At 51.6% G+C, this 16,103-nt stretch overlaps 1 protein-coding gene across 2 annotated transcripts in view; it reads right to left on the bottom strand.

The window, feature by feature from the left end:
* Positions 1 to 16,103, bottom strand: part of LTBP2 (latent transforming growth factor beta binding protein 2) — a 129,507-nt gene that overhangs the window by 14,081 nt on the left and 99,323 nt on the right. Inside the window, exons 18-29 of one of the 2 annotated variants that reach the window (XM_075926872.2) lie at positions 14,533 to 14,652; positions 14,115 to 14,237; positions 13,688 to 13,813; positions 12,945 to 13,070; positions 7,860 to 7,982; positions 6,257 to 6,382; positions 5,769 to 5,891; positions 5,322 to 5,453; positions 3,060 to 3,185; positions 2,205 to 2,348; positions 1,639 to 1,830; positions 1,421 to 1,504 (exon numbers count right to left, since the gene is read on the bottom strand). In XM_075926872.2, the coding sequence (XP_075782987.2) occupies positions 1,421 to 1,504; positions 1,639 to 1,830; positions 2,205 to 2,348; positions 3,060 to 3,185; positions 5,322 to 5,453; positions 5,769 to 5,891; positions 6,257 to 6,382; positions 7,860 to 7,982; positions 12,945 to 13,070; positions 13,688 to 13,813; positions 14,115 to 14,237; positions 14,533 to 14,652 (1,545 nt within the window). The remainder of the gene's footprint in view (positions 1 to 1,420; positions 1,505 to 1,638; positions 1,831 to 2,204; positions 2,349 to 3,059; positions 3,186 to 5,321; positions 5,454 to 5,768; positions 5,892 to 6,256; positions 6,383 to 7,859; positions 7,983 to 12,944; positions 13,071 to 13,687; positions 13,814 to 14,114; positions 14,238 to 14,532; positions 14,653 to 16,103) is intronic. The other variant, XM_075926873.2, reaches the window with a different exon arrangement.

Raw genomic sequence — 16,103 nt, 5'->3', positions numbered from 1 at the left:
TTTCCGTTAAAAGTATTTCTGCAAAAGAGCGTCTAGATTGGCAAGGATGCTTTTGCGCAAAAGCATCCGTGCCCAGTATAGACGCGCTTTTGCGCAAGAAAGCTCCGATGGCCATGTTAGCCATCGGGCTTTCTTGCGCAAAAAATTAAGGTGCCTGTCTACACTGACCCTCTTGCGCAAATATTCTTGCGCAAGAGGGCTTATCCCTGAGCGGGAGCGTCAAAGTATTTGCACAAGAAGCACTGAATTCTTACATTAGAACATCAGTGCTCTTGCGCAAATTCAAGCGGCCAGTGTAGACAGCTGGCAAGTTTTTGCGCAAAAGCACCTGCTTTTGCGCAAAATCTTGCCATTCTAGACGCACCCCCTCTGTATGCTGGAGCGTGATTACCGCCACAGTTATTACATGTGACCTCTGTCCTTCTTAAACAATTTTCACAGGAATGCTCTCCCTCACATTTACTGCATTTCATTTTCCCTTAAACAGTTGCTACATACCCATACTATTGGCAGTTACAACATCTAAGGGATATGGCTTGGTTCGGAATACCTGAAACCCTAGCATTATTGTCTCAGGTCAAGCTTTTCCCTTAAATGTAATCACCATAGCTGCTGATGGCTTTGATATCAGTTCCCTGTTTACTAATTAGTCACCCATTTATGAACATTTTACCTTCTCCTGTGCTTTTGGTTATCTTCATCATTGATCAGCTTTAATGAATGCAATACATTATTAGTGGTAACTTCCTGTAACTTTCCCTAGCATTTTAGTTTTTATATCAGCTTGTTCTTTGTTTTTATGCTCAGTTAAAAGATTCCCATCTCCCAGCGTCTTACAATATCCCCTATACGTTTTTTAAGTTCAGTCAGCAGCCTTCACGGGGTAATCACCACCTAATCTATCATCTGACTAGTGATCTTACAATTGTAGCATTTTGGTTTATTTCCCTCCTCAGCTTTGCTTTTTGTTGATTTCATCACCAGTGTCTGCTTCCTCTCATATCTTTCCACCCTACTGTGTGTCCATTCTCTCTCTTAAATAGACACTTCTACAGTTTCCAGAGGGATTTAATTTGGTGTCAGAAAATTCTCTCCCTCCAGCCCCTCTCCTTTCTGTGTCAGTTTTCCTGTCTTCATAGCAACCTCTGACATTTTCTCCCAGCTGGCACTCTTCTGTAAGTGGAGTGGTCTATTCTCCAGGCAACATACTTGGCCTCTCAGGCTCACATAGTTTCATAGTCTTTAAGGTCAGAAGGGACCATTATGATCATCTAGTCTGACCCCCTGCACAGTGCAGGCCACAGAATCTCACCCACCCCTCCCTCAACCACATGAACCAATTCAGAGCTTGTGTGAGGTACAGACAACCATTCTAGTAGCCCAGAGCCTGCAGAGAGGGAAGAAGAAAAGGTGCTGGTACCTGTGTATGACGTCTGTCCAAAGAGCACAGTCCCTTCCACAGGGATATAACCCCTGCCACTGGGGCAGATCTCACTGTATTCCACTGTCAGACAGGATGGGAAGAGGGAAAGAGAAAAAAAGCCCTCAGGAATTTGTATTATGATTAGGTTGTGACACAGTGAGCACACTATGTGCTCTGATCCGCATGAGGAGAGAGTGCTGGGGCCGGTGCCCTACCTGTGCCTAGGATAGGGCAAGGGTGGGTCTCACAGTTGTCCCCCCAAGCTGCCCCCTCAGTGCAGCAGCACTCCTCCTTGGTGGTGTTTTTGGCCAGGACACTGTCACACAACTGGATGTCGCTGATGTGATAGTAACACTCCTTCCGCTCCGAGCCAGCGGGACGTGGTGCTATGGGCTGCTCCGAGTCCCCTGGGAGACAACAGAGCACAAAAGAGGTTCAACAGAAGGCCTGAATGACATGCTAAGCTCTGGAGGCTTAGGGTGGGTTGCCCCACATCCTGAATCTCCCATGATGAAAACAGGGTTGGCAATATAGCCTTCAGAGCAGATCCCCACAGGTGAGATCAAACAATGCCCAGGCAGCCCCGTACTCCTGTCCCAGTGAGATCTCACCCACGCCAGCTCATGGCCAGCACTAATCTGTTAGCACTCAGCTCCCATACCAGCAAGAGCTCACCCATTCCAAGTCGGGGCCAGCACTAACCCATTGGCACTCAGCTCACACCCCAGCAAATTCTCACTCATGCCAGCTTGTAACCAGCTGCCACCCAGCGAAATCTTACCCATGCCAGCTCGTGGCCGGCATTCTCCTGTCTCCGTGTCGTATTCCTCGTTGTCACTTAGGCACAAGCACAGGAATGACCCCTCCACGTTCTCACAGAGGGCAGTTCCACACACAGCTAGCATCAGCTCACACTCGTTCACATCTGCAACACAGGGCAAAGGATATGGCTTGAGGGCTCCCACACTGGGCCAGTGCCTCCACCTGAGCCCTCAGAGTCGTGGATGCTTTTTGCCCTGTTGGTGCGGTGGGAGGGAAGGAGCTGTGGATGGGCTGCACAGACTGGAACGTTAAGAGGACTCCCAATCCATGAACCGCAGAGAACTCCTTTCCTAGGAGCATTTAAACAACACCTAGACTCAGCGCCAGGAAGAGATCCTGCCCTGGCCCTTAGGAATGGACTAGCTGGGATTTGACAGGATATTTCCTCCTCCAGCTGCTGGAATTCAGGCACTCATCATTGTCACTATCCAATAATCAGCCCCTTCACCATTCATCTGCAGCCCCTCCTGAGTGGAGGCATTGGCCTCGCCCATTTTCAATCCCCTGAGTGAGCTTCTCTCACCCCTTGGGGGTCCCTGTGTCCATCTGCTCCGAAAAGAGCCCTGGAGACTCCTGGTGTCTGCTTGCCCCTCCTGCCTTGCTCACAGCCCCACCATCCTGGGCAGACTGTTCATTGTCAGGGATCCTGAGGGAGCCACAGGAAAAGGATTTCCCCACCCCTGCTGGGAGGCACTCCCTCACTGAGATGCGGATGGACTGATTCATGCAGCACAACGGGTACAGGGACCTGGGTGCAGGAGGCAGAGACCGAGGTAGCATGATGGCGTCAGGCCAGAAGCATGGAGTGACTTACCCACGCAGTCCTGGCCTGGGAGCCAGTTCTCATAGCCACTGTCACAGAGGCAGCGGAAGGAGCCATCCGTGTTGTCGCAGAAGGCGTGGCTCCCGCACAGCGTCTCATTGGCACATTCGTCTATGTCTGCAGGAGACAGGCGGGCCTGGGTCAGTGCAGAGCCTCCTTTCCCATCACGCTCCCAGAGCCCTCCCAACAGCGTCAGCCCCTGGGAAGTACCCAGAGCAAAAGCTCTCTGCACTTGCTGCCGCTGGATCACAGGGCTAGGCCTGCCCAGCTCCTCTGCCTAATTTGCAAGAAGGAAGGGAAATAACTTAGCACAGGGGAAAAAGCCACCGTTAGGGAACCTCCACTACAATTCAGTGCTCCAAATGGGTACAGGCAGGATGCAAGAGCATACAGGGCCGGGGAATTAGGGGGATAGGTGACATAGATGGCTCTAGGGAGTTCTATGGGAAGGTATAGGAGATGGGAAGTGCAAATGGGCGGGTATAGAGGAATATGGAGTTTATCAACAAGGACAAGGGAGTATGGTAGATGCAGGATAGAATAACCTGCAGATGAGGTTATGGGCTGGTATATAGGGGAGTGTGGGAGCATATGGGGGAAGGAACACAAACAGGGAATGTTCTCTCTTGCCCTGACCCTTGTGCTGATCAGTGGCAGACTTGCGCTTTTTCTCCTTCCTCTGATTCATACCCTGACCCATGGAGAGCTCTGACTGCAGCTGCGCAGAGCCTGCTCTCCAAGCACACAGGCCCCACAAGCACCCAACCCTGGCTTATGGCCTCTTGGGCTCAATTGGGGACTTGCTGCCCATAATGACCCTCACAGAAAAATGGGGTGTCCCAAAGCTGGGAGGAGTCAGGGCTGCAGGGGCTGTCTCCCCACAGGGAGAGTGACCTTTCAGGAGAAGGGAGAGGACCTTGGCCAGCTGCACAGTGCACCCGGGCCTCATTCCCCTCTCTCTGCCACATGGGGGTGAGATTTCCTCACAGTAACTGAGGGAGCTATGTCTGCAGCTTAGTGCTGTCTGGAGCTGAAGAAGATGAAGCTGACCTCAGATGGCATTAACCTGTGGTGCCAGTGGCAGTGCTGGGCCCCCGCTGGCAACAGCTCCCCCTCACATCAGCTTATGAGAGTCTGGAGGATTTTTTATCACCACAATAATCCCTCTGTAGTGTCACCTGTCAGTGCTGCCCTGGGCTCGTAGCCCTAAATCCAACCCTGGGGCTCTGCAGAGGGGATCTCTATGCACCAACCCCAGAGTGGAGCTACTAGGCGCTGTCAGAGCACAGTTAATCCAGCAGCTCCAGGGAGAGAGGGAGGCATTAGACACAGCTCATAACCCCAGCAGGCAGCTGCCTCTCGGGGAGCTCTGTGCTGCAATATAATCCCGGCCCTGGCATGGACTGTAACCTCCCCAGGAATCTCCCTGAGAGGAAAAGCTGCACAATGCAGTGTCTGTTACCAAATGCCAAGAAGAGAGAAGTCTAGACTAAAAACAGCCAGGAAAACAAGCACTCAGAATTATCAACATCTATGCTGGCCAAGCACTTCCTCCTCCCCATTGCTATGGAGGAATATGACCAGTGTTCCCTCTAATTTTTCTCACCCCGGAGCAGAATGAGCTTTGTTATGTGCAATAACGTGGAGATGCTGTATGACACGGAGGTGATGTGTGACACGTCACTTTCATATTGGTGCATGTAACAAAATTCACGCGACAAGGAAAAGACCATGTAGCTTTGAATGTGGAGGGGACTCTGCACTCAAGCAGAGGATGGGGGTGCAGGAATATTAGGGCTCTGGCTGCAGCTGGGGTTAAGGGCTCAGGACAGAAACAGAGGGTAGGGATGTAAGGGCTCTGTGGTAAGGCTGGGGATGAGGGGGTTGGTGTGCAGGAGAGGGTACAGATGCTGCACAGAGGGTGTGGGCTTGGGGTGTAGCCAGGGACAAGGACTTTAGTGTGCAGGGGAGTGGTCAATATGGGTAGGGGCTCGGGCTTACCAGGGTGGCTCCCTCCTGCGGACTGTAAGGAGGGGCCCTTTTCCCCTAGCTATGGCTGGGACCAATGGGGAATGCTGAATAGAAAGCCATGTGGCTGTTCAGCATAGGGGGAATTTAGGACATGACCACAGGTGCCTTCCTGCTTCTAGCTTGGGCAGCAAGCCATGCCTTCAGGGTGCCAACTGAGCCAGCCAGACTCCCTGCCCAGAAGAGAACGCAGACCACAGTGAAAGAACATGCAGTAATACCCACCAATGCAGTCACCCAGCGGGGTCCGGTGGAAGCCAGGTTGGCAGCCCATAATGCAGCGGTATGATCCTATGGTGTTCTGGCACCTCCATGTGCCACACACGGTGTTCCCGAAATCTGCACACTCATCCACATCTGTCACCAAGTGACATCAGACACAGAGGGAGAAGGGCAAAGAGATGGGACAGTCACCCCACAATCCCACTGGTGCAACCAGAGCCCAGCCACACCAGGGGTCTGTGGCAAATGCCCCACATATCCACTAATGACCTGGCACCAGCCCTCCATCCCACAAACTCACTGTGGGCCCTGGGGCCCTCCATCATAGCCCAACTAGTCAGAGGACCAAGAAAGGCCTCATTGCTCTGGAGTGGGAGTAAAATAGAGGTGTTCTCCCTGCACAGGGAAAGAGACCCTCAGTGATCTGCATCCCCTGAGACCAGCACTTACCTACACAGTCATCCATCTCCTGCGAGTACCTGAAGCCATTTTCACACAAACATCGGTAGGAGCCCTCTGTATTGAAACACTGGCCTTGCAAACACCGGGATTTGTCTGCACATTCGTCCACGTCTGGAAGAGGCAACATGATGAGGATCAGCACAGAGGCTGTCCAATGGGTGTGCAATGGTCCCCTGCACAATAAGTACTATCCATAGTGGGCTGGGACCATGGCTGAGGGGACAAGGGAACACAGCTAGGAAAAGGAGATAGGCAGGGGTAGGGGAGAGCCCAGGGGAACAGCAGGGGACACAGCTGGGTAGGTGAGAACCCAAGAGAATAGCAGGGAACACAGTCTGGCAGGGAAGAACCCAGGGATGTACGCAAGGGAAAAGAAGGGGGCAGTCAAGGGCAGGGGAGAGCCCAGGGCAATAGCCAGGGGGCAGAGTCAGGGTCCAAGGCTCATTTAGCTGCTGCCATTTCTCTCAGTCGCTCACCTTGGCAGCTGATTCCCCCAGCCGCATTTGAGAAGCCAGGAGCACAAATACAGAAATAGGACCCATGGCTGTTCAGACACTCGCCATTGGGGCTGCAGATCTCACTGCCCAGGCACTCGTTCATGTCTGCAGAAGAAGGATGTGTTAGTGTCACACAATTGGCTGGGGACAGATGGCAGGAGAAACACCCCTCCCCCCAAACCCATCCACACAGGGCAGGTCCCATCCAGCCCTCTCCTCAGAGGCACAAGGAGTGGGTCAGTGGTGACCACATTTGGTTAATGCTCTGGGGTGGTGCTCCACAGGCTGGTTGTCCCAGCCTGCACTGCAATCACCTCTGCACGGGCAGAAATAGGAATTCGCAACAGCTGCTCCAGACTGCATGGTGGGATTAAAAGGAAACAGAATGGACAAGCTCTGCCAAGGCTCATACTGTCAGGCCCTCCATGCTTTATGAAAATTGGCTTATGAATATGAATATGCATTACTCAAAGATGCTTTAAAAAATACATCAGGTAACATAGCATCTTTAAAGTTACCATCTGCTAAATGTGTATATTCTATTTCTGTGCATGTATCATTCTTGTATGTGAAGTTGAAAATATGAAGTGTAAATCTGTTTTAATAATCTAAGTCTTCTAATGAAAGCCATTAGTGGTACTAAAGGAAATGTAATGGCCTGGTGCTCAAGACAATAATCTGTAAATGGGGTTGTTTTTCCTATATGCCCAAACTGTGATTGGTTTTAGAAAGCTATATGCCCATGCCACCTGCTGCTGGAATCCATCTTGAATCTGGTATTTTTCCATGGAGATGGAGAAATAAAACAAAGGATTCCGTCCCTGAGGAAAGTCTATTTAAGGGATGGAAAACAATCAGTATTTTTGTCTTCAGCTGGCTTTTGAAATTGCCTCCTCCCTTTAAGGGGATACACATGAAGAAACCTGAACATAAAGAACTCCAAAGAACTCTAAAAATCTGTAGGCCCAGGCCAAAAAAAAAAAAAAAAAGTTAACTCTGTCTTGAAGGATTTTACCTGAAAGAAGGACAAGGAACACACTTTGAAACAATTTCTCTTAGTGTATTAGAATTAGCTGGCATGTTTTGTATATTTTGGCTTAGTAACTTGCTTTGATCTGTCTGTTTTCACTTGCAATCACTTAAATCCTACTTTTTATACTTAATAAAACACATTTGTTTATTATCAATCCCAGTGTAAATAATCGTTACCAGGGGGAAAGGGGAACCGCTATGAATCTCTCTCTTTCATTGATTAAGACCGCAAACTTTATAAGCTTTCTCTGTGTAAAACTTTTATACAGCATAAGAAGGATTTATCTGGGGGTTTGGTCCCTTCTGATGTTTGGGTTCCTGGATGCTGTCAATGGATCTATAGCTGAGCCCTCTGAGAGCTGAGCTGGTTCAGCATCTGTGTTGCTCTGCTGGAGGGCAGTTACCCCAACTCTATGTCTTGGCTGGGGGAGACCAGAGCTTCTGGGCCAACAGGACAGTGTGGCAGAGCGCCCCAGATGGCAGGCAGACAGACAGGCTCGGTGGCATGAGCAGCCCAAGGAACCCCTGTGATCCAACCCATCACACATACCTTCACACACAGTGCCGTTGATCAGCTCAAAACCAGGGCGGCAGTGGCACATGTAGGAGCCCTGTGTGTTCTGGCACTCTCCTCCAAGGCAGCTAGCAGTGGGGTCTTCACACTCATCAATATCTGAGCAGGCAGAGAGGCACAGAACTAAGAGGCAGGGCCAGTGCAGGTATGCAACGAGCAGCTGCCATAAACAAAGACGCCAAGGGCAGCAGCCGTTCAGGCCTCCGACAGCCACAGCAAGTTGCTGTTCAGAGGCCTTCCTGCCTGCTGAGTGCAGCGCCCTGGCGGTCAGTCCACAGTGCAGTCCTGGGGCTGCCTGCAGAGAGGGATCCTGGTCAAGGGGTGCCAAGGGGAAAGGCTCTCTATACAGCTCTCAAATGCTGCACGCAAAGTAGCTGCAGCAGCATCTTTTCCAATGCTCCCTCAGACTCTAGTGCCCTTTTACCCCTGGATCCCAGATCTGAGCTAGTCCTGCCTTGGCAAACCAGGGCCAACCCAAGAGATTTTGCTAAACCAAACCAGGCTTCTGGGCCTGTCCCCAAGTTAGTCCAGTACGAGAGATCTCAGTGGCACAAACTGGAGGGAAATGGGAGAAGCGCCATGACAAGGATCATGCTAATGGCACAAGAGTGTATATCAGCAAAGTTTTCCAACACCCTCCAGAACCTCATCTGACCCCATACTCCTGGCTTCCTACCCCTTCCACAATCCTTCCCTGACAGGTGTCTCTCCCCTGGCTGTGGAAACTCCCCACCCTCCTGCTTCCCAGTCATCCCTTAAACTCTCCTGGCTCCCCCCAGCCATCATCAGTGCTTTGAAGGCATCACTAATACGGAAAGGTTGAAGGAAATAAATATATTCCTTTGGGCTAAGCCACGGCTGGAAGACAGGCCAGAAACCTGGTATTGCCTGAAGGATGCAAGCTCTAAGAAGGGAGGAGAACTCTTCAGAATAACTGTAGAGGGAGACATTGTAAGGACCAGGGATGAGATGACATTAATATTTTCTGAAGCCACATGTGATGGGGCGAACAAGCCCCACACTACAGGGCTGGGAGTAGCCCAGGCCCAGCTGGCCGAAAGAGCCCCGCCCTTACAGCCCTGCTGGGCATGCTCCCAGCAGGGCCAGTATATAAAGCAGGCAGCGGCCCAGCGGAAAGGAGGGCAACTAGAGGTTAGGAGGAGCCAAGCCGCAAAGCCGGTGTTCCTATGACAACTGGGACCCAACTGAAGGCCAGCGTTGGACCCCGGGAGGGAAGACGGCCCCAACCCTGCAGAGTAACGGGCACACCTACCCGGTCTACCCAGCCCCGATAAGGACCACCGCCCCAACGGACAGATTAGGGGGGTGCCAGGGCGGTAGGAAGCGGCCCAGGGCGGAGGTTTGCTAATTCCGTTTGGTGCGTAGCAGCTGGATTCCCCACCAAGCCGGCAGGACCTAGAGTCCCTGCCTTCAGGGCCCCGGGCTGGGACCCGGTGGAGAGGGAGGGGCTGGATCCCCCTACCATCCCTGGCCGCACCAGGGGAATCACTCGGTATCAGGAGAGGCTTTTTCCCCAGAACTAGGCCTTGGGTACCGTATACGCCCTGAGAGCGGGGCTGGGACTTTTGGGTACCGTATATGCCCTGAGAGAGAAGCTGGGACTTTTGGGATTTTGGGTACTGTATACGCCCTGAGAGAAGGGCCTGGACCAAGACACGGGTCAGTAGAAGGGGTCTGCAACCCCTGTCAGGGGCGTACCCCGACACCACATTAGAGCTAAAAATCAGGAAGTCACATCTGCACAATCCATCTAAATTACATTCAATCCATGAAATGTTGAGCTGTTTAGAAAGCAAATCTGTCTTAAAGTACCCACCGCCACCAGATAAAGAAACAGATCTTAGAACATTTAAATAAAACTTTGTTTGATAGTGTTCTGTCTATCAAGGACTCACTTATCAACAGTTGTGATTGTGAAATCTGTAATTCTTCAGTGTTTAGCTTTTATGGTCCCTACTTATCTATTGTTATCTACATGGTTTCTGTCTGATTCTTTGATTGTTTCAGTCTGTTGCATAACTAATTTTGCAAGGGTTAAATCAACAAAGGTGGCAAGGTACGAATTAAGGATGTAAAATCCCTATTAATTAGTTAACCAGCTAAACATTAAGATTACCTGGTTAACCGATTAAATGAGAGGGCAGGCAGGGGGAGGGGTGCTCCCAGCCTGACTGGGCTGGAGCAGCCCCCTTTGTCCGCTGCAGATAGGCTGGAACAGCTTCCCCACCGCGGATGGAGGCTGGACACCCTTGGACATGGTGCACCTCAGGACCACTGCAGATGCTCTGGCTGGTCTGGAATGCCCCTGCCCACGGCAGGACCCATGGGACTGGATCAGCCCCTGCCCATGGCAGGTGGGGAGTGGCTCTAGCCCCCACCGGTTAACTGTAACCAGTAAGCCTCACCCATTAAGGGTGAGGCTTATTGGTTAACCGGTTAACTATTAACATCCCTAGTATGAATGGTTAAAGAATTTTTTCACAATAGATTAGGAATGGTCAAAAATTATTTTGTAATATTTTTGATCAAAATGATTTGTTAACACAGTAGTTCTCAATTAGAGGTACATGCACCCCAGGGCTACTCAGAGATCTTCCAGGGGTACTCAATTCATCTTGATCCATGTTTCTCAATCTGGTGGTTTTAGCCCCCAAGGGGACATGGGACGAGATTAAAGGGGGAGCAAAAGCAGGGCTGGCATTAGGGGCCAGCAAGCAGGGCAACTGCCAAGGAAGCCATGCCACAAAGCTAAATTACAGGCTGTCGCCCTGGCTGGTGAGGGCTCAGGCTTCAGACAAAGCTCACAAGTGAAAAACAGGCTCAGGTATCACACCTGCAATATGCCCACCACTCCATCTTCAAAGGGCCCTTCTCCACCACTCCAGCCACCTGAACCACTTCACATAACAAACAACAAAACCTGCCACAAAAATCTTTCCTTCTTTGCCTCCATATGCAGAATTTCTCACCAAAAAACCCCAGGTGAAGACCCATGACAGGCACTGGGTCAATGACAGTTTTAAGGTCCAAAGGTATCTTGGGTCCAAAAGGTGAGCCTGATATCAGCAGGGACATGCTTGAGGAGGGTACTCCCAATGGAATACAGCGCACAGCTATGACCATAGCAGGTTGCAGGGTATCAGGCATTAGAAGACACAAAAATGCTATTTTAGGTCATTTTTAGGGTGTCTAAACCACATTAATTCTGTTTTTCTTCTCCTCGGTGGCCTGCATAGCTCCTGCATAGCTGTGCAAATGGGAGAAAGGGGAGCCTAGCTGTACGGGGGGATATGACAACTACCCTTAAACTCTCTCAGTCACTCTCCTAACGCACTTTTCCTGCAGAAAACATGGCTGATCCAGAACCTATGCTGATTGGCAGGAGTCTCCGCATATCTCACCTGTAGCTCTGCCACTCCTGGGTAACCTAGCAACGTAAACTCATGCCAAGAAAAGTTCTACACCACAATTTCAAGTACCCATGGAGCACAGCCTCAAAGCTACACTTTAAAAACATCTGCACACAAATTATGACAGGGCCTAGGGAACGGCACCATTAACAACCACAAGTTTAGCAGTTACTAGGGAAAGGTTGAGTTCCCTTTCCCCAAGGTCTGCTGCAGTCTGATAGATCTCACTATCTGGGAGTTTCTGCTAAGGCCCAGCCTTTGTTTTCCCTACCCCAATATTATCCCAGTCCTCCTGGTTCAGACAATCAGAGGATTAGAAGGGATTGTCAGGGTCATCTAGTCTAACCCCCTTATTATTTTTTGGTTTTAAAGCTTCGGGGGTAGCCGAGTTAGTCTCTAAGAGGAAAAACTTAAAAAACAACAAATGGTCTGGTGGCACTTTAAAGAGTAATAAAATATGTAGATGGTATCATGAGCTTTCGTGGGCACAGCCCACTTCTTCAGATGTTAGTTGTTATTATTATTTCCCATAATGCTGCAAATTCTTTTCCACATGCTTATCAGTAAGCATGTGAGCAACCTTAACCCTGTTTAAGCGCTTTCAGGGCTAGTCCGCACCTAAAACATGAGCTAACCTACCTATGCTGCACAGGGTGTACTGCTACAGCAACACAAATCTCTCCTGTCCTGTGGGCATGATATAAGACAGAGAGCAGTCCTGGGGACTTCAGTACCACCACTTGTGCTTGAAGTGAAGTATGTTGTTTCAGTGCTTTGTTGAACTGGGACCTTAATTGCTTCATCACCCTTTGACCTGCTTTCTATTTTTCGTTGGCTTGCATTGGCACTGTTAAACCTCTGCCTATTTTGTTGTTTGTAACCCTTGCACCACGGGCCTATGTAATTCCTCTCTGCCTGGAGTTTATACCTGGCAGATATTTATGATCTCCTCCCAGGCGTTCCCAGGCCTGGAGTTGAGGCTTAGCCCAACTAGACAGGATTGACTCATTGTACTCTTCCTTAGAGCTCTGCCTCCTGATATATCCTTGGTTGCTCTTCTCTGAACTCCCTGTGATTTGCCAATACCTTTCTGATAAAAAGGTGCCCACAACAAACTAAATTGGAGATGCACAAAGTAGGAATTATTCCCCCTTGCCCGAGACATGATAGCTCTCTGCCAAATGGGCCATGTTTGCTTCCACATTGCCTCCGAAATTCCTAATTTGCTGCTGCATGTCTCTCAGCCATTCCGGATTCCAATGCTTCTCCCTCCCATCAGTCACCTCGGCTCAAGGCTGCCTTCTCCAGACATATTATCTCTCTTGTTCTGAACAGAATCCCATTCTGCTATTCTCTGCCTGTGGCTCTGCTCTTTCCAGGCCTCTTTGTATCCAACTGCCCTTTTTTGGGGGGCTTGCAGCTCCCCCTAAACTAGGACCATCTGAGAATCTCATGATGAGCTGTGTACTTGTACTTCTTCCCAGATATGATCAGATCCCCACAATATATTGCCAATGTGCAGGGCTATACTGACCCCTGACTTCCAAATCTGACACTACAGATACACTTATTGTTGCCTGATGTGCGGCACAGCTCCCAGCAAAGGCAGAGAGCAGTTCAGGAGATTTACCTTCACAGGTGAGCCTGCTGGAGGAGAGCACGTAGCCAGCATCACAGGCTCGGCAGGCAAAGGAGCCGTCTGTGTTCATGCAGATTCCCAAGGGGCAGGCAGTGGGTGAACTGCACTCATCAATATCTGGGGAAAGCACAGACTGGGATGAAGAACAGGGCATGCCTACTGTGCTCGCTCGCTGGCCTGGGGAGGGCTGCTTCTGCCCTCCGGGTTCTCACAGCCAGCACAGGGATTATGTCTGTGACACACAGCCCCCTTTCCAAAGCTGCAGCAGTCTCTGTCGGAGCACCTGTAGGCCCCAGCCTGCTGGGAGTGATCTCCCCCAAGACACCTCTAGCTCTCCATTACTCTGCACAGGCTGAAAGCCAAGCTGCTGAAGCAGGTATCCTAGGAAGGCTCTTTGCTCTCCAAGTGGGTCTCGCTGCGCATCAGGGGGCTCTTCCTGGGTGCAGAGAGCTCAGCTAGAGCTGCTCCAGGAAGAATGACTCAGGTCAGGTCCCCAAAGAGAGATGCAGGCCCAGAGCCAGAGACCCAGCCTTAGGGGCACTGCAGCCTGCAACTGCTGTCACACGCTGGCAGCTTTGTCTAAGATGGGCTGGGGGATACCCCATGATGGGAATGCATGCACAGCGCGAGATTCTGCAGCCACAGCTGGAGATCCAGCCCTAGTGGCAAGCACGTTCTCCCACCGACACTAGTTTCCCTGGCACCCGCACATCTCACCAGTCCACAGGAGATACCTTCACACATGCTGCCGTCTCTGGACACAGCGTATCCAGCACCACAGGCCATGCAGGAGAAGGAGCCCTCGGTATTGATGCACAGTCCCCTTGGGCAGGCGCTGCGTGTTGCACACTCGTCAATATCTAAATAAGCCCACAAACCAGAGTGAGAACTGGACAGGGAGGAGAGGCCGAGTCTGAGTCCAGGACAGTGTGGGGCTTCCTCTCAGAGCCATGGATATTGAGAGGAACAGATCAATAATATATAAGGAGGGGCGAGGGAGTAGCCCCACAGGATCTCAGGACCCAGCAACGCTGGCTGGGGCAGGAAGGCACAGGCAGCCTGGCCACACACTCAGGAATGCCCCACACTCAGTGGAAATCATGCCACAGACGTGATGGGAGTTGGACTAGGCCCAGGAGCATCTGGTAGAGGCTAGGATACCTTGGCAGCTCTTCTCATCTGCTGTCACCTCATAGCCATGGTAGCAGGAGCACCTGAAGGAGCCGGCCAGGTTGATGCACAGTCCGTGAGCACAGGTTCCCAAGGTGAGGCACTCGTCGTCATCTGTAAGACATGGCCAAGGGGCCCATCAAGCCAGGAACAGAAGCGCTCCAATATCCCCAGGGATCTCTCCACCACCCAGTCCCTGCCAAGCATGGAATCAGGTTACACATGCTAGTCTCTCCTGTCTGCCATTTCCTACAGAAAGACCCAGCAGCCAGAGCCTGCCCACAAGGCTTGTATGGTACAATACAGCCTCAGGAGGGCGTGGCTAGGGCTGCAACTGCTGCTATGCAACAGGGAGTTTCCAGAAGGAATTAGGGAGGGGTCTTGGTAGGAACAGCTCTTGTCTCCTTACCAATGCATCTTCCATTCATTGGCTGGTAACCAGCAGCACAACTGAGACACTCGTAGTAACCCAGTGTATTGACACATCTCCCTCTGGGGCAAACGCTGGGGTCAGCACACTCATCAATATCTGCAGAGAGACCCCTGCTTTCAGACTCCAGGAAAAGAGAGAGAGAGATACAGTCCCATCCAGAACATCCTCACAGCTGGGACCACACACAGCTGCCTCGTCCTCCCAGCCTGCTCTGACCAAAGCAGCGCGACTGTGACTCCAAGCAGATGGGCTTGCAAGCGCATTGAGCTTAGGGCCCCGAAGGGGGTCCTCAAGAGTCCCACTCCCCATTTGTTGTCCCTATGGCCTGCATCCACACCTGGTAGGATGCACACTTGGGTTTTCAGTCACTGTGACATGCTGGAGGCAGCCAGTGTACATGCAGCTGGCTGTATACATCACATCTTCAAGGTACTTGCTAGCCGAGGGCTCAAACAGAGGCAACAACAGAGCTCAAACCTCCAAAAGACAAGCCCCAACGCAAGAACAAAACGCACTGCATTCCCTTTGCAGTCCAGAAGAGGGGTTCAGGATGGGTCCCACTGGGCCTTAGGGGGCTCCCACTCGGGGACCAGGGGCAAGAGAGCCTACAGGGGAATGAACATGGGGTGGGGACTCGCCCAGGCAAGCAGGGGCAGGCTGTCAGGATAAGAGGGTGACTGACATGACAAAGTGAAAAGGTACAAGCGTCTCAGTGCAATACCAGGGGGAGGGGAGCACTGACAGCTGGGGCTGGACCCCCTCACTTACGCAAAGTTAGCATACTCACCTTCGCATCATCCTCTGAGGCCCACAGCATAGCCCCTGGCACACTCACAGAGACACAATCCAGCTGTGTTGGTGCACTACCTCCTGGCGCACATTCATTCAGGTCTGTTACTGCCCGTCAGGGAACCGGGCTGGGTTAAGGGTGTGAGAGCTGGCTCTGTGTGCAGGGCCCTCCCTGTCCATTCAGCCCAAATGCCCTCTGCATGGCCACTCCCCTCCCCTCGTTCAAATCCCTCCCGAGAGCCAACTCTGCCCTTATGCCAATGAGGCGGAATGGCACCAGCAGGCCATTCTTATGGCCTGTGTCACTCACACTCTATGTCCCATGCTGCTGGTCACCCCCACATGCCACAGCAGGCTGGAGGCAGTTTGAGCAGAGCCAGGGCTTCCTGTTTGCTTGGCAGAAGGCCCAGCTAATAACGAGCTCAGACCAGCACTTGCCAGCTGCCAGAGGATGATGCGCTGCCGGGTTTCCTCCTGCCCTCTCCAAGTGCTCTGAGAGGGTGCTCGGGACACAATGTGAGGGATGCAAGGTTAGCAGAGCTCCACACCCCTAGCCTCTGGCTCAGACAGGCCCCAATGGAGGGGTTTTCTGGACAAAAAGCCTTTGCTGATTGACACTCTATCGCAGTCTTTCCTCGCCTGCACAGCTCACTGCCTTGTCCCAGCAAGAGAAAATGCAACCTCCTTTGCCCCGCAGGAGGGGTCTTTCTAAGGCAGGCTTTGGAAGTGGTGTCTCAGGGGGAGACCTGGACCATATG

Source organism: Pelodiscus sinensis, chromosome 5, assembly GCF_052426305.1.
Source record: "Pelodiscus sinensis isolate ZL-2025 chromosome 5, ASM5242630v1, whole genome shotgun sequence".
Taxonomy (NCBI): Eukaryota; Metazoa; Chordata; order Testudines; family Trionychidae; genus Pelodiscus; species Pelodiscus sinensis.
The sequence above is the reverse complement of the archived record's forward strand: the minus strand, read 5'-3'. Positions and strand labels throughout refer to the sequence as shown.